The sequence below is a fragment of the Chaetodon trifascialis genome, chromosome 19, assembly GCF_039877785.1.
Source record: "Chaetodon trifascialis isolate fChaTrf1 chromosome 19, fChaTrf1.hap1, whole genome shotgun sequence".
NCBI classification, from domain to species: Eukaryota; Metazoa; Chordata; class Actinopteri; order Chaetodontiformes; family Chaetodontidae; genus Chaetodon; species Chaetodon trifascialis.
The window spans coordinates 6,463,211-6,485,845 of NC_092074.1; the positions used below are offsets into that span (position 1 = coordinate 6,463,211).

At 41.5% G+C, this 22,635-nt stretch overlaps 1 protein-coding gene across 2 annotated transcripts in view; it reads left to right on the forward strand.

Moving 5' to 3' along the window:
• snap25a (synaptosome associated protein 25a) overlaps positions 1-13,698 on the forward strand; it is a 34,745-nt gene extending 21,047 nt beyond the window's left edge. Inside the window, exons 4-8 of one of the 2 annotated variants that reach the window (XM_070987714.1) lie at positions 351-399; positions 3,782-3,899; positions 9,021-9,140; positions 11,065-11,209; positions 12,098-13,698. In XM_070987714.1, the coding sequence (XP_070843815.1) occupies positions 351-399; positions 3,782-3,899; positions 9,021-9,140; positions 11,065-11,209; positions 12,098-12,166 (501 nt within the window). In that variant the 3' untranslated portion in view covers positions 12,167-13,698. Of the gene's footprint in view, positions 1-350; positions 400-3,437; positions 3,556-3,781; positions 3,900-9,020; positions 9,141-11,064; positions 11,210-12,097 lie in introns of both variants that reach the window. The other variant, XM_070987715.1, reaches the window with a different exon arrangement.
• The last annotated feature ends 8,937 nt before the right edge of the window (positions 13,699-22,635 follow it).

The window sequence follows — 22,635 nt, forward strand, 5'->3', positions numbered from 1 at the left end:
GTATTTCCCCAAATGTCGAACTATTCCCTCAATCATGTCACCATGAGCCTTGTCACAGTTGTTCATTTAAAGGCATTCAGGCAAAGCTTGGCGCTAACTGTCCTTGAATGACCAGTGCAGAAGAAGAATCTTCTATCAAAGAATGCAAAACAGTAAGAAAGAGCAGTGGAAAAAACAATAGCTTTCCAAAGGAAGGGAAATGTGAAGGGAGACTTGCTTATGGCGGCTCATTATTTTTCAGCAGCCACTGATTCCCTAAGCTGTTGTAACCTCATTACTGACCTCTATTTCATTTTATTTGTCCTCCCTCCCCCACTCTTCATTTCTACCTGGCCGTCTTTGGGGAATAGAGCAAAGATGCCGGCATCAGGACTTTGGTTATGCTGGACGAGCAGGGAGGTAAGCAAGCAAGAGGGGAGATGGTGAATGTATAAAAGCATCAATGACTGAGCTACTCACGTTCAACAAAGCCGCTGTGATAATCCTGTATTAGTAAAAGTAAGAAATTATGATTATTCACATACTAGCAGCACCACAAGGGGCATTAGTATTTATACAATGTGATGTTGGTGTTAAATCTATGGTATCAAAACACTTGTGAATGGATGAATTGTTTCATATGCTGTTGCTTGTTTTCATTTAAATGCATTTCCAAACTAATTCATTTTTTCCTAATTTTTTTTTTTTTTTTACAGTAATATTGTCCGATTAGGGTTTGATTTAATGCATGGTTTATTTGATTGATAGAGAGTGCCCGTATAACTTTGGGGAAATTTTCTTTCTTTCAGCTTCCTTTATCCTTCGTTTGCGTTGACTAACGTTTTTTTGTTTTTTTTCCCCCTTTGGTTTGCCTTTACTGCATTTGATTTGCCAGCAGCTTTTTCTTATTTTCATTAGCTAACAGAGATAGCAGAAGGAAGTCTTCAAACTTCTAAAATATTAACAGAAGAGTCTTTAATGCCAGCCACTGCAGTGCCAAACCCCTACAGCTCAACACCAAAATAAATGATTCATTGTCCAGAATCCAGTCAGGTTAACATGTTTGTCTCTGTGGCAGTCAGTGACCTCTGGGCTGTTCTTGGATCTGTTTGTGCTGTAATCTTCCCTGGAATTACTGAGGAAAACTGGATGTTCAAATGATTATAATGCAGTCATGTTGGCTTGGTAACCTTGAATTCACAGCCAACAGATTTTACATTTTACCACATCAGCTAATGAGCTTTAATGCAAAATAAGCGGAATGCTGATTCTTGAATTATCACAATTTGGCCAACCGATCTTTAGCCTTTTACTGTAACTGCTCATGGGAGCCTAAATGCGCAAGCAGGTCTGAGATCAGATAAAAGGGTCCTGCTAACAGTCCGGAAGTGTAAGAATTCAAGAGGTGGATAAGAAAAAACGATCGAATTAGCTGGTAATGACAAAATATCCAGTCACCTCTCTATCAACCCATATGCTGCTTTGTACAATCCCTGGTTAGATGCAGTTTGTTACTGAGCAAGACAACAACCCACATTAAAGAACAAGCTTTCCAGTGTGCAACATCAAACAGATGATGGCGATACTTTGAAGCTGCACCTTGTGCTTCACTTGGCTCTATGGAGGCCCTCAGCTCTCCCATTGGCTGAAAGGCATGTGAATCAATTCATCAGTCCTGGAAGAGAGAGCCTTAATTGCACCAACACGGCCGTTCACTCATGGGGATGAAAGCTCTATCCCTCCTCTGACCATCCATTTATCCCATCATCCCTAGTGTCCACAGCACTATTCTACAGCTGCAGCATCACCACTCCAAAACCAATTGCAAAGGCAGGCTGGACACAGAGGCGGCTATAAGCCTGGCTGACCTCTGACCCTGTGTTATTGACTTGGTGCAGGCAGCACAGCCTGTAGGTCTATGGTAATTGATACTGGAGAGCGTTATTAAAGGATGTAAGGTTTGCTTTTGGTGAAACAGAAAACTTTTAGCCACTGACCATTTTTTCTTAACAGTCACTCTTTATTGAGGGCAGCATGCTCACTGCCATTACCCCACTTCATTCTAATAACACCTACTCAACATGGATCCGTTCTTGGTTGAATATATTTACATAAATGCATGCCAACCAGGGATTTTACAAATCTGAAAAAGTCAATGAACTGATTTTTGAATCCCCTCCATATTTAACTGTGCCTCACTCTTCACACTCTGCCCGCACTGTACTCCCCTTTAATCACAATCAGGATGGAAAATTCTTTGTGCCGTGGAACCGTCACCAACCCACCATCCACCACATCAGCATGACAAAGGCCCTGACGCTCATAAACCAGAATCCAATCATACTTGAAATCCTTTCCGTTACCTTGAACGTTGCGAGGACAGACAAAGCAACACAGGCAGGCTTCAGTTAACTAAGCCAGTTTTATTCACTCCATTGTGGCAGTACTGTAGGCAGCAAGTAGTTTAGCAAGTTTAAGCAGTCTCTGAAAGGCTCTCTAAAGTGAAAAGGTATGTTCACCATGTGTATGCCTTGATACAGTCCATACGAGCCATGTAGCCACTCATATTTATGCGTGTTATTTGAATAATTCCAGTACCTGGTTTGTATAGTGGCTCGTCAGACCAAAGAATGTGTAATATTACACTGTGATGCAACGCTGCTCATTTAAATCATTTCATTAGTCAGCAGGGACATATTATTTTGTCTATCTGAACAGCATAAAGGAGCAACTTTAGCTCACTGTCCCAGCAGAAAACGTCTTGACAAGAGGGAAAAAACAGTCCATGTGGCATGATGCTGGCACCACATTAAACAGCTCTCAAGTGAGATTTCTTTGCTTTGGTCTGGTGAAATCATTAATCATTTGCTCTGAGCACAGTTGCAAGGATTTCAACTGCAAGGTAGCAAGCACTTATTCGGCACTTCAACACTTAACATGTGTTATTGGAAATAGTTTGACATTTTGGGAAATATATTTGCTCTTTAGATGAGAGGATCGATACCACTTGCTAACTATGAAGCTATTGGCTTCATTAGTGGTTAGCTTAGCTCTGCATGAAGTGCAGTGAATCTTCTCTTTTAACTCTCAGCTGGAGAGCGAAGCATATGACTCAAAATGTTGGACTATTCCTGTAACATCACTATTGAAAGATTTCAATTTTAACACAGAATTCACCAAGAACGTCTAGAAATAGTATTCACTGTCATTATTTGATTTTATTTGTGTTTTTTATACCATTCTGTGGCCCAAACACTCCATAAGTGCACATAGTTGTATTTTATCTCACCAAATTGATGCACTCAGTAGAGTTCAGTCTTGATCTGTCACCCTGATACAAGATGCACATACACACCAGAGTACACACACATGACTCACTGACTGCTCATCATAACTCATATTTCTGTCAATCAGTCAATGAAATTCATTCCACTACTGTCATCCTTTGTCCTGACCAGAGCAACTCGATCGTGTTGAAGATGGCATGAACCATATCAACCAAGACATGAAGGAAGCCGAGAAAAATTTAAAAGATTTAGGGAAATGCTGTGGGCTTTTCATATGTCCATGTAACAAGTAGGTACTGACAACGTGCCCCAAAGGCCCTTTACATATGTGGTGGCGTCCAGTTTTTTCCTCTTTTTTTTCTTTTTTGTTTTATTTTCTTTCGTCACAGTGAGTGTCTGAAGTTGTTGTCTTCTCTCCTTTGTCCTCTCTTTATCTCTCTCTTCCTCTCCTCTCCCTTCCTCTTTCTCTTCTCGTGCTTCATTCTGTGGGGGATAAATGACTTGTGTTTAATCAGAGCAACTGGAGCGCATCGAGGAGGGAATGGACCAAATCAATAAGGACATGAAGGATGCAGAAAAGAATTTGAACGATCTAGGGAAATTCTGTGGTCTTTGCTCCTGTCCATGTAACAAGTAGGTGTTGCTTGCCTGCCTGCCTGCCTGCCATTCGAAAATAAGAATAAATATCTAAGAAGTCAGAATATAATCGAGGTAGAAGTGACATCACGATGGCCATCAGCCAATAGTCCGCTCTGCTCCAGCTCCAAATAACCTCTGACTGTACGCCCCTTTCACATCCATATGAGGTGGGCACAGGAGGCCATGATGTGCCTTCAACTACTTCCTCTCTCACACACATAAACATGCACAGTGAACTTGAAGTCGAACTGAAATTGGAATTCTCCTCACTTTTTGTGAAGGGAAAAACTACTAAACTGCAACTATTGTGGATGATTATACTGTTTCCATCTTCAGTCTGACATTGCTTCTACTCTAACCAACTTCCATACGGCATGGGGAATTCAATTTTTCCCTAACCAATCACTAGAAATCAAGGTATCCCCCTGAATCTAACGTCATTTTACATCGACACTAATGCATAGCCATGCCAGAATGCTGGTTTGTCTGGCCTTGAGAGTGCGGTGCAGCGAAGTAAAAACAAACTACGATGTAGGGCGAAGAATAGCCACCATAGCAGCATCTATCTTGTCTATAGCAGTCGCCACTGTTATTGTTATTCCTCCTTTGTTCCAGCTTGACAGCTTGACAACGCTGTTAGTCCCACCTGTGTCTCTGATTGGCTAATTGTGTCCACTTGCAATGCACATTGGATTGCTTTTTCAGCAAAAAAAATTACAGTTTCAACAAGCCCAAAAAGCTCTGTTTATGTACTGTTAGCAATTTAAGATGTCCTTTGAGTGGACCTGTTAAGTTTATATTCCACTTGAAGACTGAGTTAGCAAGCTAGGCTAACTAGCTCCTCTCAGTAAGTGGAGGCTGGTTAGCTTAGCCTGCTAATGACAGGCCTGATTCCAACAGACATTCGTTTTTTACCCATACACTCTGTGATGTGTTTAGCTAACATTAGCTGGCTCTCTTTTATGGGTCCAAATCTAAGGCATGCTATTCTTTGTGGAAGTTCTCATTTTTAAAAAAACACAACAACAAGAAGTGCCAAGGATATAGGCACTGATTTCTGAGGAAGACTGAGTTTTAATTTCAGTTCGACTTTGATGGAAATTCTGACAATGTGCAGAAATATACTGTCGATAATTGCGGACACATGCAGCAGCCTTGGGTTGTTATTGCGCCATTTCTCCTAGATTGGTCTGCAGACATACAATGTCCCTGAATTCATACTTCTATGACTGGCAAGCATCCCATAGTCCTACAGTCTGAGCCACTGCTACATGATTGGCCTCAGAGAAGTTGCGCCAATACAGTACTTCCAATTTGCAACCGGCATGCACCATGTAACCATGTAAACACTCTACCCAAGCATACTTAACACTTCACTGCTGCTGTTGCACAGTTGTGTCAGACATGCAAATAGACTTGCGAGACCCAATTGCTATAAAGGCAATCTCAAAAAGTCCTCCACATAAGTTCTTCTTCACTCAGCCAAGGCCATGGTTCATCAGTAAGTGCCTCTCTTAAGGCCCTTCTATCGAGTGCCCTTCTCCAGGTGCCCTATTCTCGAAACTCCCTCTTCTCCAAACACCTTTATAATGGGAGTCATCTACATGCAGGTGGAGTCATTGTAGACATCCAACTTTTAGCATTTGCACTAATTCCATCAAAAGAGTTTGATTTAATTCAAAGAGATGGGAAGAGGGGACTTCTACAATGATAAACCTGTAGATGCTGGCCCTCCCAACTGTAAAATCACTAAAATTCAACCAAAAGAGCAGGGCTGGGGCTCCCAAAGCATCTTGGCACTCAGATCATTTTATGTATTGACTCCAGCTGGAAATTCAATGATCTTGGTCCCAAAATGCCTTCGGTCAGCCAGGTCCAGGACTGTTTGACACTTCTCCTCATCTGCATGATCTCTACCACCACCACCACACCGCTCTAACATCCAGTAGATCCTCACCTCTTTGCAGGCAACAAGATTTTTTTGTTTCCCCCTGAGCACCCCCTTCCCCTCTCTACCATTTTTGAACCACCAAGCGCCAATGACATGGAATGACTGGCGAGCATGACCCTTTGAATGCTCATGCATGCATGACAATGCAACTCATAACAGCAATGCTACACATGATGGTGCTGATATTAACAATGAAGGTGATGTTGATGATGTTGATGGTGATGATGAACTTTTTTCTGTTTTATTTACCACAAGCAGTAGAAAGTCCTGGGGCTTTTTCTGGTAACCAGCAGATAGACATAAGAATTTGTCTTATTTTAAAAATGTCAAATAATCTGGGAAGAAATATTTTCTCTCTTGTGTGACTCATTCTCATTCATTCTTCTTTGAATGAGAGAAGATTCATCTTGAGAGAGATGCATTTCCAAAAGGCAAAAGTAACGCAAACCTCAATTTTGTATTTGTACACAGCAATATCGTTATTGTGCCAAAATATTCAAGAGCCACTTTAATATATTTTGCACTTGTGAGCAGCAAGAAATAGCCGTGTATGCCACTTTCAGGATGATTACAGCAATAATAATAATAATAATAATAATAATAATAATAATAATAATAAGTCCTTCTTGCATGAGAAAAGAAGAAACAGAAGAAAGAATGACAAATTGTCAAATGCCAGAAGGAAGGCAGTAAACGCACCACGAGAAGATGAAAATGACAGTATGACACATTCAAAGCAAAGGAGGAAAAACAGGAGTGATCTGTGTTGTTCCTGGGAGTTGAAAACTGGGTTAAGCCACATGCGCAGTGAAATGTTTTCAGGGAGGCAGTCATGCTTGTTCTGTAAAATGGGTACATCATGCTACTATATATGTACTGCATGGTACCCTTGTCTGTACATGGCTCTGCGTGGAGAGCCAGCCCACTGCTGCCTTGTTTTCCCCCTCTGGTCCTGCTGCATTTTCGCTGCAGTGCCACCTCTCCTGCAGAGCGCTGTGCTAAATTAGCTTTTATCTGGCACTGGCTGTTCAACATTATTATTCGCTAAGCTCCCTCTCCTGCGGGGAACTTGCTCACATGTAGGTCAGCCATATCAGATAGAGTCATGACAGCCTGCTGGGAAGTTGACTCAAAGTGAACGCACATGCAGATGGATGGCAGAAAGACAAAAGACACATATTTTTGTTGGATTTTTTTCACCGCTCAGACAGTGAGACTTAACTCCATCATACATGCTGGGATATTTATTTAATCCCCTCAGTATGCTGGCTGTCTGTCAGAATTACAGTAGCTGACTCCTGGTTTTTTTACTGGTGCTTAATGCATTTGGAGTTTGGCTGTGTGCATGCTACTGTTAGTGGATTTTGATTTGCCGATAGCCCAACTTTCAGGTCACTCAGGGAATGAATTAGATAGAATGAGTTCAGTTTTACCGCGGGATCTGCAATACTCATGTGATCTAATCAGATCATCTCAATTCAACAAGCAAAGCTGATTAGAGAAGTGCATTATATCCATTTGGAGACTGCAGCGAAGCAAATTGCAAAGGAGAAGAAACTGAATATCAAATGAAAGTAATGTGACGTGAAAGGCGAGGGAACATATGGACAATGTTAAAGATCGAAAAGAGGAAAAAAAGAAGAACAAACAAGGACCAAAGGACTCAGACAAGGGTAGCGTGTGTGTTTACAACACTGGTGTGTGTCAGCAGGGACAGGGAGCTAAGCGAAGCCTTGCCTCAGTCCATTTCTATTAATAAAAGCAGTGTAGGAGGCTGAGCCATCACCAACTCTGATGCAGCTAGAATACATCCACACAGCACTCCAAGGTTATACAAAACTCAGCAACTGATGCTACAATACAAGCACACAAACACCTGAATATTGTTGAATGGATGGAGAAAAAAATAAGAATTGGGTATGAAATGCATTTCTCAGGAATGTCACAGTTAAAGTGCTTAAGAGGTGAAAAGCGTTTTGTTGTCCTGCCATCAAAAGTGCCTTAAATATACAATAAAACAGTAACTAATGACAACAAAGATGAACCTCTGTTATCCTCCCCTCTATCCCCAACTCCTTTGTGCCAAATCAGATGCTGAATCTGACGGTGTGAAGTCTGACAGGCAGAGTGAGGTGACATTTACAAAGCTGTGCAGCCGAGCTGTGATTGCAAATGGTGTTAGCACAGCTGTATTTGTCATCCGCTTTCTATGCTCGAGACAGAAGCAGATGGAGATGAATCCAAGGGATGTGTTAGTGTCAAAATCCTTATCATGCTCTTCTCTCCTCTGCCTCACCGCGGCCTGACATCCCAGCTTGTCCACTCTGAACCTGAAAGAAAAGCGTTGACATTTACAAAACACAAAGGGAGGGTGGGAGTAGAGGTGTGGGTGTCACAGTGGGTCTGGGAGTAGTTGACCATGGTGTTTTTCTCTGTTGACTCCCTCCAGTTTCTTGTTTTGTTTCCTTTTGTTGTTTGGCAGTTTGTTCTACACGTTAATCGTCGTCCCTCCTAACAATGTGACAGTCCTGTACACTCTGTGTTGTGTGTCTGGCAAAAGCTTGTCTCTTCTGTGTTTTCTGTCACACTGGGACATTTAACTGTGGGTGTGGGGTGGGGATTTATCATTGCAACAACACAGAAGTGCCAGGAGGATGGTGTAAAGGAAAAAAGGGGAATGGGAAGGGATATTGTCACAAACTGAGTCGTCTCACATGTTGAAGCTGTTAAAATGCATGCTTAGGTTATACAAAACAGATAGATGTGACTTGTGCCTGGTTCTGAACTGTATGTTATATACCTACAAGATATAACATCACACACATTACTATTGTCTAACAACAGAATGAGCCTGTACCTCCAAAACCCAACAGTCCATGCCTGCTATGCTTTGCTTGACTTAGTGTAGTCCCCACCATATATTTATGTGCTGGATGCATGAAACCAAATAACACCTTTGTGTCGGCTGATCACACTACCTACTGATACATTACATATATATACATATACATATATATGTATATATATGCCGCAGTGCCTCAAATCAAAGGCTGTCTTTGTAGATTTGACTAATGGGGAGCCAGCCTGGTTGAGGTAAATGGTGTATCAGTCAAACTGTTGAGTAACTGTCCCTCCTCGTCCTCCCCTTCGCTGTCGGTGGCCAGGATGAAGAGCGGAGCCAGCAAGGCCTGGGGGAACAACCAGGATGGGGTGGTGGCTAGCCAGCCCGCCCGCGTGGTGGACGAGCGTGAACAGATGGCCATCAGTGGAGGCTTCATCCGCAGGTAAGAGAGGAGCTTGAGGTTCTAAGGTTGAGGATAAGAATGGATGGATAAGAGAGAACCATGAAAGGGTCTACATAAAGGAAAAAGACAGAGGCAGCGAAGTACAGAGAAGTGACAGTTAAGACACTTTGATAAATGTACTTTTGCTTTCTTGCTGAGAGTTATATAAGATTCCACTCTCACATCTGTACGTTGAACATGACACGACAGCCAGGAGATGGTTAGCTTTGCTTAGCATAAACACTGGAAGCAAGTAAACAATCCACTGATTCGGTCCAAACACTCAGACTAGTGAATGCTTAATGGACATTTCCTACAGGCTACTATACAAAAATAGTTGCTGGAAAGTTAGAAAACCAGTTTGATGGTGATGTTAAGAATCATGACACTGGTATTCATTGTTGTTGTGGAGAGTAAACATTCAGTTCAGCTAACCATCATTTCACTTGTGTAGCGATAAGTATAAACTGTCGTCCCCAGAGCAACCAATATATTTCCTTGACCCTGGGGGAAAATAAAATGCGCGAACGTCCCTCCACCTAAATATTTTTTTTACATTCACACCGGATGTAGGTAGTGTTAGAGCCAAAGAAACGAGTAAACAGCACGGACGGATTGAGACTTATCACCAAAACCGACAGCCAATTTTTTATTAAATGCAAATCCTCCTTACAAATCTCATCATCACACAAGCTGTGTGTGCAGCTAAGCAGAATGTGGATGCCTGACAGCCACTCCTCTTACCACTCAAAACCAACAAAATGTAATAAGCCTGCACATCACACACACAGCATGCAGGCAGCCAGCATTAGCAACATGAGCGTATTAATGACTGTACTCCCAAATGAAGCATACATGCACCACAGTGGCACCAGTGGCCAGAATAATATCAGTAACTTGGTACAGTGGCCATTATTAGATTTTTTAAAATGTGTCACAGTTCATTGGCAATGGTTGTTATTTAGTTTGCCACTTCAAACTAAATCAAAAGTAAAGTGTAACATTTACAGCCACGATCTGTGTTCAATCTTTGTGTGGAAATAAGCTCTATTCAAACTTTGTGTTATCCTTGATGTTTTTAACAAATATGTATTTAATGCAACTGTTAAATGATTAAGTGAGAACATTTATATCTCGACACACAATTTTAAAATCTTATCAGTCAAGTTGTAGATGAGGGCATAGTGCTGCGACAGCAGCATCTAAAGTCTCATATGACATTGCTAATGCATTGGATAACAATCAGGATTGTGTTGCCCTTTTTTTTGACTTACCTAAGGCTTTCAGTACTATTGGATTTGATGAAAGGTGGTGTTATTGGTTTAGAAATGATGTCAGTGGTATTGTGACTGATGGCTGTCAGTTCAGCTTTATGAGCGTTAACAAAGGTGTGCCACAGGGTTCTACTCTAGGACCACTTTTAAATAATTTCTATAAATGACTTAGCTGAGTAGGGTAGAAACAGCACAATTTATCTGTATGTGGACATCTCGTTTTAGAACAAATTAATGTTTACTGTATGAGAAAGCTGAACGGCAGTCCTTAGCAGTCAGAGGCACTGCATTCTGTTTGTCTATAAAGAACTTCTTGGTCCTTGAAAATTAACATGTTAATACAGAGACTGAGATACCAAAGTGGAACAATTTGCCAAAACTTGCAAAATGAAATGGGCTGCTCCTGTTTGTGCAATTTATAACTCTTTTGAGCATCTTGGAGAAGCTGTGTGGTTTGTTTGTATTGAATATGTAGAGCAAGCTCTCAATGGTCCTTCGCTGTTTTGAATACAAATTAAGGATACAGAGGTGAAATATGGACGAAAGCGTCTTCAGGGCCTTCCTGAACCTGGTCAACGTGGCAATATGCGGTTTGTGTGCCCTGACGTCACAGAATCAAAATCTTCCATCTTATGTGTGTGTGTGTTCAGGGTAACAGACGATGCCAGGGAAAATGAGATGGACGAGAACCTGGAGCAGGTGGGTGGCATCATCGGTAACCTGCGCCACATGGCCCTGGACATGGGCAACGAGATCGACACCCAGAACCGCCAGATCGACAGGATTATGGAGAAGGTATGAGTCACGCCAAGATCTAAATTTCATAGCATTTTATCCTTTTTAATATTCATTTATTGTGCATTATACAATGTACAATATATTATACATTATATTTCTGTAAACCATCCTTGGCTTTGTATGGGATTTTAAATACTTTACCTGTAAAAATCAAGTCAAGGACCTTGATATTTCCCTGGAAACTTACTCATTATTTTACTTGTGATGACCCAGTTAATTTCAAAACACAAAAGGTGTTTTGCTAGTCATAAGCAGTAGAGATCTTCAGAGGTGGTCATAGAATTGCAGGATTTGTAGTTCATCATTTCAACAATAATCCCTGGTAGGAGCACACCCATGAGCACTGAGACCTCTGTCCTGAGGGGCCATACTTACTTGACTTTTTATTCTTTCATCTACTGCAATTGTGTATATTTGACTTTATGGTGGGTCTCCCCTTTAGACAGTTTGACCAGACACCAAAAAACAAAGACTCAAATCAACTTTTTTGAACAAATTATTTGTTCAGTTCTATCATCTGTGAAATGTATTTCCCAACATGAAGGTCTAAAGGCTGAAGAATGCATATTGCATATTTCTGTAGAGAAATAATTGATAAATGAATCCTGTATTTGCTTAGTGGCGTTGAAGTTGGATTGTATATATTGTATATCATGTTCTGTACAGTGAGTCAGTGTCCTCAATGGTATCTACAGCCCTGTACAATCTTTGAAGGGGTACATGGTTGGAGATTAAAATTAGATCATCACATCTGTCACAGTGGTTTCTCTGAGCCAAAGAAAGGCATCCACCACCACAGAGTGCTGCTGAAAACAAGTGGCTAAAAAGAACAATACAAGCAAAGTGATTTCCCTTTTCTTCTTTCTCCCCTTTTCCTCCACCAAGGCTGATTCTAACAAGACCAGGATTGACGAGGCCAACCAGCGCGCCACAAAGATGCTGGGCAGTGGCTAAGTGCCCTGAACCCAGAGCGTGGGCGTCCCGCCCCACACGTCGACAGGCGCTGACATGCTTTCATCATGGTATTGACCTTCTAGGTTTGCACACATGCACATATCACCTCCCCTCCCCATTGTAAATGTTGTTCTGTGTGTCGTCTGTCGAGCTTTTTCAAGATGATTGTCCTCGTAAAAAGATGATTTCTTATACTCCGTATATCATTCTTTCCAAAGGTTGTATATAGTGCTGAATGGATGGCTCTCTAGCTCACCTGTGAAGTTTTTATTCTCTTTATCAAACAAAAAATATATATCATATATTATTATATATCATAATATATATATATATATGTGTGTATATATGTGTATATATATATACATATATATGCATATATATATAAGTACACTGCTCTGGATGACAAGTATATAATAGGAATGCTCTACAAGCTGTTTGTTTTTATTCCTTTTTTCCTTTTCAGTATCTCAGTATCGTCTTAGTAAAACTGTGTCATTCCATTTAAGCTACTGTCATGCTCCTTATTTTGGTGTTGTCTCGACAAAAGGGAGTAAAGATTTACTGAGCGACGGTACAGATGAATGGGATAGCAAAGAGCACTTACAATCAAAAGGCAGTTGTTGGTACATTTTCCTTCATCGCAATCATACTGAGTTACTGTTTAGACAATGTGCAACTAGACTCTCTGTAGCTGTATTAGACATTGCATTCCAAGTGATGTGAATTGTGCGTTCTCTGCATGACAAATGGTAGATTTTAGTCTTATAAATAAAACCTGTCTGAAAAATATATATAAAAAATGATAACATGGCAGTAGCAAATTGACAAAACGCATGCTCAGTATTAGGACACAGTTGATCGTTCCATACTCCTGCAAGTTTGCAATAGTGCCACTCTTTTTGTCTCGATATATTTACCAACGGTGACCATCTCGTTGTAAAATAATGCAAAAGGGATCAAAAAAGTGAGATAAAGATGAAAAAAATACGAGGACTTGGGGTTGTATTGCAAAAAATGACCTGTTTTCTAAATGATTATGCAGTTCAATGATGAAGATGTTGATTATGTGCTGAAAGATGAGGACTGGTTGTGTACTGTAACATAGGTTTTGGATGCTCTGAAAAAAAAATAAATGTTTGCAATGTAAAGCAAAGACGCATATTTCTGAGAGACCTTACTTTTATAAGAAGACTGTATCTGTAAGTTTATTCTCCCCGTGTGGTTTGTTATTGGTAAAAATAATGATAATATTGAATAACAATAACTATTACTCTGAAACAAACAAAAAAATACATACAAAAGGGTTTTTTGTTGCTTCTGTACTTTAGAGCTATGCACACCAAATCGCCAAAATGTCGAGTAGTTAGAGTACGGTGATTAAATACCTAAACCTGAATGACACAATAGGTTAAACCGTGAGATTGATGTCCTCAACGCATGTAATATTAAAGACTCCCTCTCTGTATCCTGTCAGTGTGTGAAGTGGTGGACATTTTGTAGCTAGCTGAATTGATTAAAAGTAATAAACCCTATTCGCACCGTGTCTGTCTTTATTACTCCTGTGAGTTGAGAGGTTTTTGTCTCTCTAAGGTCCAGGGTGATATTTACAGAGAAACACCACTCAGATTGTGCATTTGTACACAACAATTACCACTGATGAGGCAGGCAGTCCACCCGCTGTCCTTTTTTCTGAACTGCTCTGAACAAGCATCTTTAGGTGTAGAGCAGTTCAGGCACGTCACTAAAAATCATGATAAGTACACTGACAGTCAGGGCGATGCAAGATTTTGAGATTTATATAAGCTGTGTGCAGTATTATTTGGGTTGAGGCTAGAGGATGGATACATGATTCTGAAAGTGCCTTAAAGTTTGGTTTCAAATCTGTTTCTTTAGAACATTAAATATTCATGACTTAATTAGTAACAACCTGTGAGGAAAATAACAGCCATAAGTAAGTCAGCCTGTGTGGGTGTGGTTTGACCACAGAAGCGCCATGTCTAAAGCTAAAACAAACAAACAAAAAAAACAGCAAACAAGCCAACGGAAACTACAGAAATCCTTCATGTGAAATAAGAAAGTAAGAAACTGGTTTAGAAAATAGGTTTTCAAGGCCTTTAAGAAATATCACATCGTGTTTTATTCTCACGAGTTTGGTGAGCTTAATCAGAGTTTTTACTGCTGAGTCCCTCCTGCTATTGTCGTTGCACATTCCTTTTCACAAGACTGACTCGCAAGAATTTATCCAATATAAAGATTTTCACATCAGCGTATTTAACTGTCAAAGAAAAGGGAAAGTTTTCAGTCCTTGAATATCGTGCTCTGATGACTTCTGTGTCAGCAGACACAATAAGTTTGCCGGTGCTAATGTGAAGTCACTGAGTTCTTTCTCTTGAGAGCATAAATGTGTGCATTAAACCTCATGTCGGTCCAGTTAGTATATTTTGAAATATGTTGGTCACAGACATACAAACACTACAAAACACAGACAGACATGGACGGATGGAAAGAGGGACTGAAGAAAAGAAGGATGGACGGAGGTGAGCACATCACCTGTGCTCACTGCCGAAGGTAAAAATAGCTTCTTTCAATAAAAATGAAATGAACCTTCTCCTGTTCCTTGGTGTCTATAAAAGCAGTCTTTGATTGTTGAGCTGCAGAGAGCACAGAGTGAGGAGAGGAAATCATTACAGTGGAGACACGTTTTACCCACAGAAATCCTACTTTATTCTACTTTATTACGTGTCCGCATGTAAAGATCTGCTATGACCATGTGTGCACACAAGATAGTTGCACATTGTGTTATTCATTCATTAGCTTGTATTTAAATGCGTGCAAACAAATTAGCATTAACATGTAATTGCATTTTGAGAAAACGAAACATTTTGAAAGGGCTGGTTCAGCGAGGAAGTTACAGAGTGATTATCACCCACTTGATTTAATTAGTTGAATTTAGGTGCATCATTAGGATTAATGAGGCTGTTTGGTTCAAGGCTGGTTGAATGACTCTTTGATTGGGTGTTATGGACTTTTCATTAATCAGGTTCAGGATGAAAGTGACAGTGCGTCTGATGGCACTGAGTGAAAGTGCTTTGAAAAGACATCAAGAGAGCTGCTTTACCTTCCTAACTATGCAGACTTGAGATGTGCAGCATAAGATATCCAAATTCAGTCCAATGAAAGGCAGAGGTGAGCTCATTTTCTGGGAGTTTGTTCCAGATATGTGGTGCATAGAAGCTTAATGCTGCTTCTTCATCTTTTGTTTGGACTCTGGGGACAATCAGCGGTCCCTGTCCCAGACCGTCTGAAAGGTCTGGATGGTTCATAACAGAGCAGCAGATATGAAATGGATTTCATCTCTAAACCACTCAGACAGCGGGATTTTAAAATGTGAAGACGTGAGAGGTGGACTGATGTGATCCACTCTCCTGGTCTTAGTGAGGACTCCAGCAGCAGCTCTTAATCAGCTGCAGCTGTCTGATTGACTTTTTAAAGAGAGCTGTAAAGACAGCATTAGTCAAGCCCACTGAGGATAAACCCATGAGCAAGTTTCTCTCAATCCTGCTGAGACATCCTGCTGAGTCCTTTAATTCTCAGCATATTCCTAAGGTGATAACAGGCTGATTTTTAATGTGGCTGTTAAAGACCGAATCCATGACTACACCAAGATTTCTGGCCTGGTTTGTGGTCTTTAACATGAGGGACTAAAGGTGAGTGATGGTTTTTTTTTTTTTTACCACAACTTTTAGTTTATCCTTTTATGATAGTTTTGTGTTAATCATATTGTGACGACGTGTCTGAACATTTGCGTACACACAGATTGCCATCTTGAGTAAAATACAGGAATGATAAGAAAGAGCAACATCAGTCACCACGAGCTTCGAAATGTTAAGACTTCCTCCCATCATGGAGTCTGATACCTCTGCCAATACAGAGTGCTGATCTGAGATCTGAGGAGGTTGAATTTAATGCCAGCTTTAAACAGCTCTTCCATTTTATCAGTGAATCCCAATAAAAGTGAGGGAGGAGGAGGAGGAGGAGTAAGGTGACAGATCCATGAGCTGGTTGTTACCATGCTGTGGTGGTGCGGTCTTCCTGGCATCAAGGCTGGTGGTGCAGTGTGTCAGGGTGAATCATCGTAGGCCTGACCGATGGGTGCTGCAGGCTGGACAAAAAAACTGCCTGGAAGTTCGTTAACTCCAGATTTGATTGGGTGGCGACCATTTGTACGGTGGCCCTGAGAGCTCAGTGCACTGCAACTTAAAGCTGCAGTAGGTAAGATGGAGAAGAGAGCAGACTTAGCCTGAAAATTTGAACCAACACAAGTTCCACATCACTCCCCCTCCCTCTCCGCCGCACTCATGCCCTGCCTCCAAGCCCCTCCTCCCTGCAGCGTCTGCACAGCTGCCATGACAACCAGTAACGTTAGCCTTAACATCGGAAACAAGCTAACTCTGCCCAGTCGCTACATCACAGTCGCTAACATACCGTACGCGCTGCGGAGTGTTACAGTAACAATCACCATATTAGCTTTATGGTTATTTGTTGTCTTAGCCGTATATGCTGTTGTTGGCAGCAGCGGTGTGGGCGGTTTCTCCTTTGTGATTGGCTGTTGGTCCACCATAGCTCTCACTAGCCTCCTGACGCCGCTCACAGAGCTGGTTGACTGAGCGGCAGCCGGCAGCGTGAGCAGAGGGAGGGGGCGGTTTGTAGTGTGCGTGAGTAGTGATTGACAGATGTCAGACACTCCCTCAGACGCTCCTCTGGCTCTAATTGGTTGTTTTGTGTCGGGCACGGTGGATTCTTGCAAATCGCAGTAGGAGCAGTAGGTGGGACCAATGGACCCATTTTTTCCACAGATGATGTGTTTCATGTACTGCTGTCTGGGCAGAGGGACAGTTTTAGCAAATATGACAAAAAATTACTTTTGTACAAGTTACCTACTGCAGCTTTAAGAAAACACAAGCAAATAGACAAAACACTGGCAAATTAAGAAAACGTCTTCATCATCTTGAAGACTTTGTACATTTTTGATATTTTCCTATTCAATTGTTTCAGTTTTATTCATCCAACACATGATCAGACACTCTTTCAGAAGTCAGATGGTATGTGTCCAGCGTTGGACCTGCGTGCTCTGAACCGTCACATTGTGCAGTGCAGAGTTCTGCTTTGGTCCAGTTTTAAAAACCTGCACCTGCAGAGCTCGGTACCAGAACTGACCCTTTGTTCGCTATTATCTGAGTCAAATGTGGACCCACACTGCTCTGCCACAGTCCAACCCCCAACCAACACAGGCAATACACTCACTCACATTAAAGTGCTTTATATTCACAAATCCATCCAAGGTCTTTTTCGCTGGCTGCGCTTGATGCCAGGATGGCGAGCACATTGCACACAGTCATTGCCAGGCTAGGAAACATTTTAGCATCCTTCTTCCACCAACGCAACACTCCTGAAGGATCCTCCTTGGGTGTCTTGAATTTGATGTAGGTTGCCACTTTTTTTTTAATTAGTAAAATGAAATGTAAGATCAGAGCTATTTTAAGAGGAAAGGCAAAGAAAAAAGTAGAAGTACAAAATGTGACTCAAAGTCTCTTCTTCTAGGAGAGCATGGATGTCCTCGTGCTGGCTGCTGATAGAGTCCAGCATCGTGTGAAGTGAGTTCGAGCATTTCGCTTTCAGCATTTTTTCCAGACAATCTGCAGGTCTAAGTCACAAGCAATGCATAGGAGCAGATATTTAGTAACATTTCCAAGCATGACATGCAGCGCTCTGTTCAGAAGCTCAGCTGAAGGTTTGCACGTCTGTGGTCACACACCAGTTTGGAGAAGAGCGCATCAGGATTGTATTTATGTCGTGATTCCACGATGGCTGGTCTGAAGTTTTCTGCTGTTTTGCATAATGCACTGTCCCATTCAGATGCTCAGTCCGCTCCCACTTGTTGATGTAATGCAAAGTGACACAAAGATAATCGATTTTGTGGTAATCATCTGCCCACATATCCAAAGTAACCGCCTCGTTGCTATCAGTCAGCTGCACTCGCAGCTCTGGAATGATGTTTTGTCAAACATCCTCTGCATATTTTGTCAGTCTGTGCTTGTTGGTCTACATTTGTCCAATCAGGCAGAAGCTGGTGAGCGTCCACATGGCCGGCTCGGGCACAGATGTCAATCAAGATCTGTGCCAGGTCACTGAATCCATCAACATGCAGTTTCACATGATCTGAGGTCCTGGCACACAGATTTTACTGCTAAGTGGGCTCTGACCTCTTTGTCCTCATGTTTAGATTCCTATGCTTGGAAAAGTATCAGTCACTTGGAACAGCATCTGTACTCCTGCAGGTTTTGATGTGTTTCTTCAGGGACAGTGTCTTGCTTGCAGCCACCAAAAGCTAATACTTTCTGAGAGTTTATACAAGCAGCAGAGCCACTGACAACATACTCTCACAGTCTCTGACCACACCAGATTTCTCCCTAACATACGAATTGGCCTTTGACGATCCAGTGTCCACAATTTGGTATTCACCATTGGCCATTTTTGCCAGCAAGTCGTCCATTTTGATGTATGAGCTAGCAGCTAGTCAGCATCACTGTCGGATCAGTGATGTCCCATTATTTGGCAGGATATGAATTTAGGGATCAAAAGCTGTGTTGTAGGCCTTCAACAGTTAAAAAGATTGTGAGTGAGTGGTTGAATGTGACTCAACCAGGCTTCAAGTTACATGACCTGGGTGTTGGACTGATCAATGCAGGAAACAGAAAGAGCTGATGCAAAAAGTGATTATAGCTACCGTTGGTACTTCAGAGGGTGCACAGTGTGATACTCCTGTAGTGGGCATTGATGTCGCTACAGATGTAGAAGCTGAAGCCCAGAAGTTTCGACTTGGCTTGGACTCAAACTCAGAAACTTCACTTTGAGTTTTCATCCCATCACTGTTGCTGACAAATCAGGGACCATATTTAAGCGGTATTTTGGAAAGATTTAAGTCAAAATCCTTCATTTTTATTACTTGCAAACTCAAGATTAACTTTTGAATGTCTTATGATGTAAAGAAGGTCTTTGAGAGAACTCAGGAGGTTCAGAGTTGATCCTGCTGACTGTTGTACGGGAACACAGGTGAGCAAAGACCGCCTGAGATGTGTTTGTACAAACTATCTGTGGTTATGATGAATAATAAACTGACTGAAGCAGTATTTATAATTCAAACAGGGTAGTTTGAGTCTATTATTTGCCACTTTCCTTTATGAGAGCGTTCATCAGAGACACAAACAGCAAGAATACAGCTGATAGTGATTTTGTTCTGGTTTTCACTTTCCACATATCTTTATTTTCTGCATTTGTTGCTGTGGTACTAAATTCTCCTTATCATATAATATCTCTGATCTCTATTATTTCATCCCTACTGTATATTGAAAATATGTTAGATTGATGTTCTTTTTCTACTGATATTATGGACTTCACACAATTAAAAACATTTATTTTAATTAATGTTTTTGCAGATTAGAGTAAAATGTAATGTGTAATGTGATATTTTACATCCCGTTTCTAAAAAAGGAAGGACGCTGCGTCAAACGTCAACAGAACAGAATGTGATGATTTGCAAAACTCTGAAACCCCATATTTGATTGAAAATAGCACAAAGTTAACATATCAAATGTTGAAAGTGAGAAATTTCATTGTTTTTTGAAAATCATGTCCTCATGTAGAATGAAAAAAAAAGTTGGGGCAGTGGCAACAAAAGACTGGAAAAGCTGTGAAAGCTAAAAGCAAACAGCTGGTGGAACAACTCAGTTAATTAGGTGAACTGGCAGCAGGTGAGTAACATGATTGGGTATAAAAAGAGCCTCCCAGAGAGGCTGAGTCTGTCTGCAGTAAAGATGGGGAGGGGTTCAGCGCTCTGTGACAGACTGTGCTGACAAACAGCGATTTAAGAATAATGTTTCTAAATGTAGAACTGCAAAGAATTTGGGAATTTCATTGTCTACAGTCCTTAATGTCATTAAAACATTCAGAGAATCTGATGAATTCTCTGTACAGAAGGGACAAGGCTGAAACCAATACTGGCTGTCCGGGACCTTCGGGCCCTCAGACAGCACCGCACTGAAAACAGACAGGATTCTGTCGCGGACGTCACTGCATGAGCTCAGAACACAGTTCATCACTGCATCCACAAATGAAGCTGAAACTCTACCATGCAAAGAGGAAAGTGCATATAAACCAGATCAGAAACGACCTCAAAAATGTTGAGCAGCTGAAATCAAACATCAAGCAAGAATTTGAACACATTCCCCTTTGAAACTGACAGCAGCCGCTCTCCTCAGCTTCCAAACGTTTACAGAGTGCTGTTGAAAGAAGAGGTGATGAAATAAAGTCCTAAACATGAGCCTGTCCCAAACTTTGAAATGGGCTGCTGGCATCAAATTCCAAATGAGGATATAACTTTAAAAAACAATGAAATTTCAACTCAAACTGGTGTGTGTGTGTGTGTGTGTGTGTGTGTGTGTGTGTGTGTGTGTGTGTGTGTGTGTGTGTGTGTGTGTGTGTGTGTGTGTTCCCATTTAAAGAGAATTAACAGTCTTGCCAGCAGGGTTGTAAATGCAATAACACTGTACACATTATTCAGTACAACACAAGAGACCATGGTATCATCGTTTCAGCAGCACCCTCCCCGTGTATAACTTCAGCTCAGTATCACAGTGACTGGTGCAACACCATGTCTGTTAATGTTTCCCCAGAAACCTGCAGCAGACTATGAATTATGCAGCAGGTCAAAATGAAACTGAGGACAATAAAGAAGTTCCTTCAGCGGTTCAAAGCATCAGAAGGTGCACTGAGACTGAAGGCAAGCTAAATCTACAGTATAGTTATTCCCCAAATCCACAGTTTAAAAAGCAAGCCGTGGCATCATCTGGCCTTTTCCAGCATTGGGGATATCTGAGAGTTGTGGGATGAAAAATCCTTAGTATTACTGTACTTTGAGGGAGACTAAACCTTCATTTTCAGGCATTTTCTTTCACATAAAGCAGGGGAGTTTGGGTTGAGAGGAGTATTGAGAAAACTCCTGAGCAAAGAAAAAGCCTGCGTGAACGTAAGTGCTGCAACACAGCCCAATCACCAAAGGACTATCTCTCCCTCTCTCTGTCTGTGGTTCATCGATTATTCAGCAGGATAACAAAAACACCCTTGAAAGAGACCAGAGGATAGTACAGGAACACTAAGGATTGTTCTGCTTTTTGGAGCAACTGGAACACATCCTGCCTCATTATCTCACATTGCCTTTGGTTCAGTGCTTAGCTTGCTGGGTGTGTATCCATGCAGCTTCTTTTCAGCCAGTCAAGGTAGAACCCTGAAAGCACACAGGTTAGATATGACCCAAAAGGGCTGACAAATGATAATGATGAAGCATGATGCAGCACTCTGATCAGTTTAGCCGTTTAGAAACACATTTTTCTGTCATAAAGCAGAAGACCGAACAAATGTCTCTATCAGACTTCTATTCAAAGGCTAGTATCTGTGTCAGCGATGACAGATCGGATATCCCCGCACATTTTCAAATACAAATTTAAAAACCTTTTGCATGCAGGCCATAAGAATGATGAGCTGAGAAATACTGAAGCGCTCATGCTCATACACACACACACACACACACACACACACACACACACACACACACACACACACACACTGTATTTAAATCATTTCCATTTCCATCTTTCTCCAACATTTCAGCATTAAAATAACTCTGTGTGTCAAAATCTTCTTGGCAGAGCTGTGGATGTATAAATTGGCAGTCTGGCTGTTCTGTCCTGAAAACTTGAAAGCTGATGGCGGTGGAATGTGTGTGTGTGTGTGTGTGTGTGTGTGTGTGTGTGTGTGTGTGTGTGTGTGTGTGTGTGTGTGTGTGAGCACATACAGTATCTTTCCGCAGGCTAACCCTGGAGCTCCAGCAGCTCCCGCTCTGAGCCGTGTCTGCAGCCTCTCTCTCTCTCTGACACACTCTGGGACTCGGTTTTGTCAGAGTCAGCAAACAGAGCCTGCAGAAACAACAGCCTCCCCCAACACACACACACACACACACACACACACACACACACACACACACACACACACACACACACACACACACACACACACACACACACACACACACACTCACACTCACACTAAGTTGTGTTTCCATCACTTTTGGGGACATTACATAGACTTACATTCATTTCCTGGAGACTTACCCTCACCAAAACCCAAGTCTTTACCCTAAAATTGAATCATTTACATTGTGGGGACTTGCAATTTGTCCTCATAAAGAAGGCAAGTCCCCACAATGTGACTCTATAAACAAATTTATGTCCCCACAACATGAGTAATACACACTCTCCCCAGGGTTATTCATGTTTTCTTTGAACGCTTCTTGATTTAGGAAGAAACTGCAGCAGCCTCCTCACAATAAGTCAAAATAATAAAAACAGTGCTTT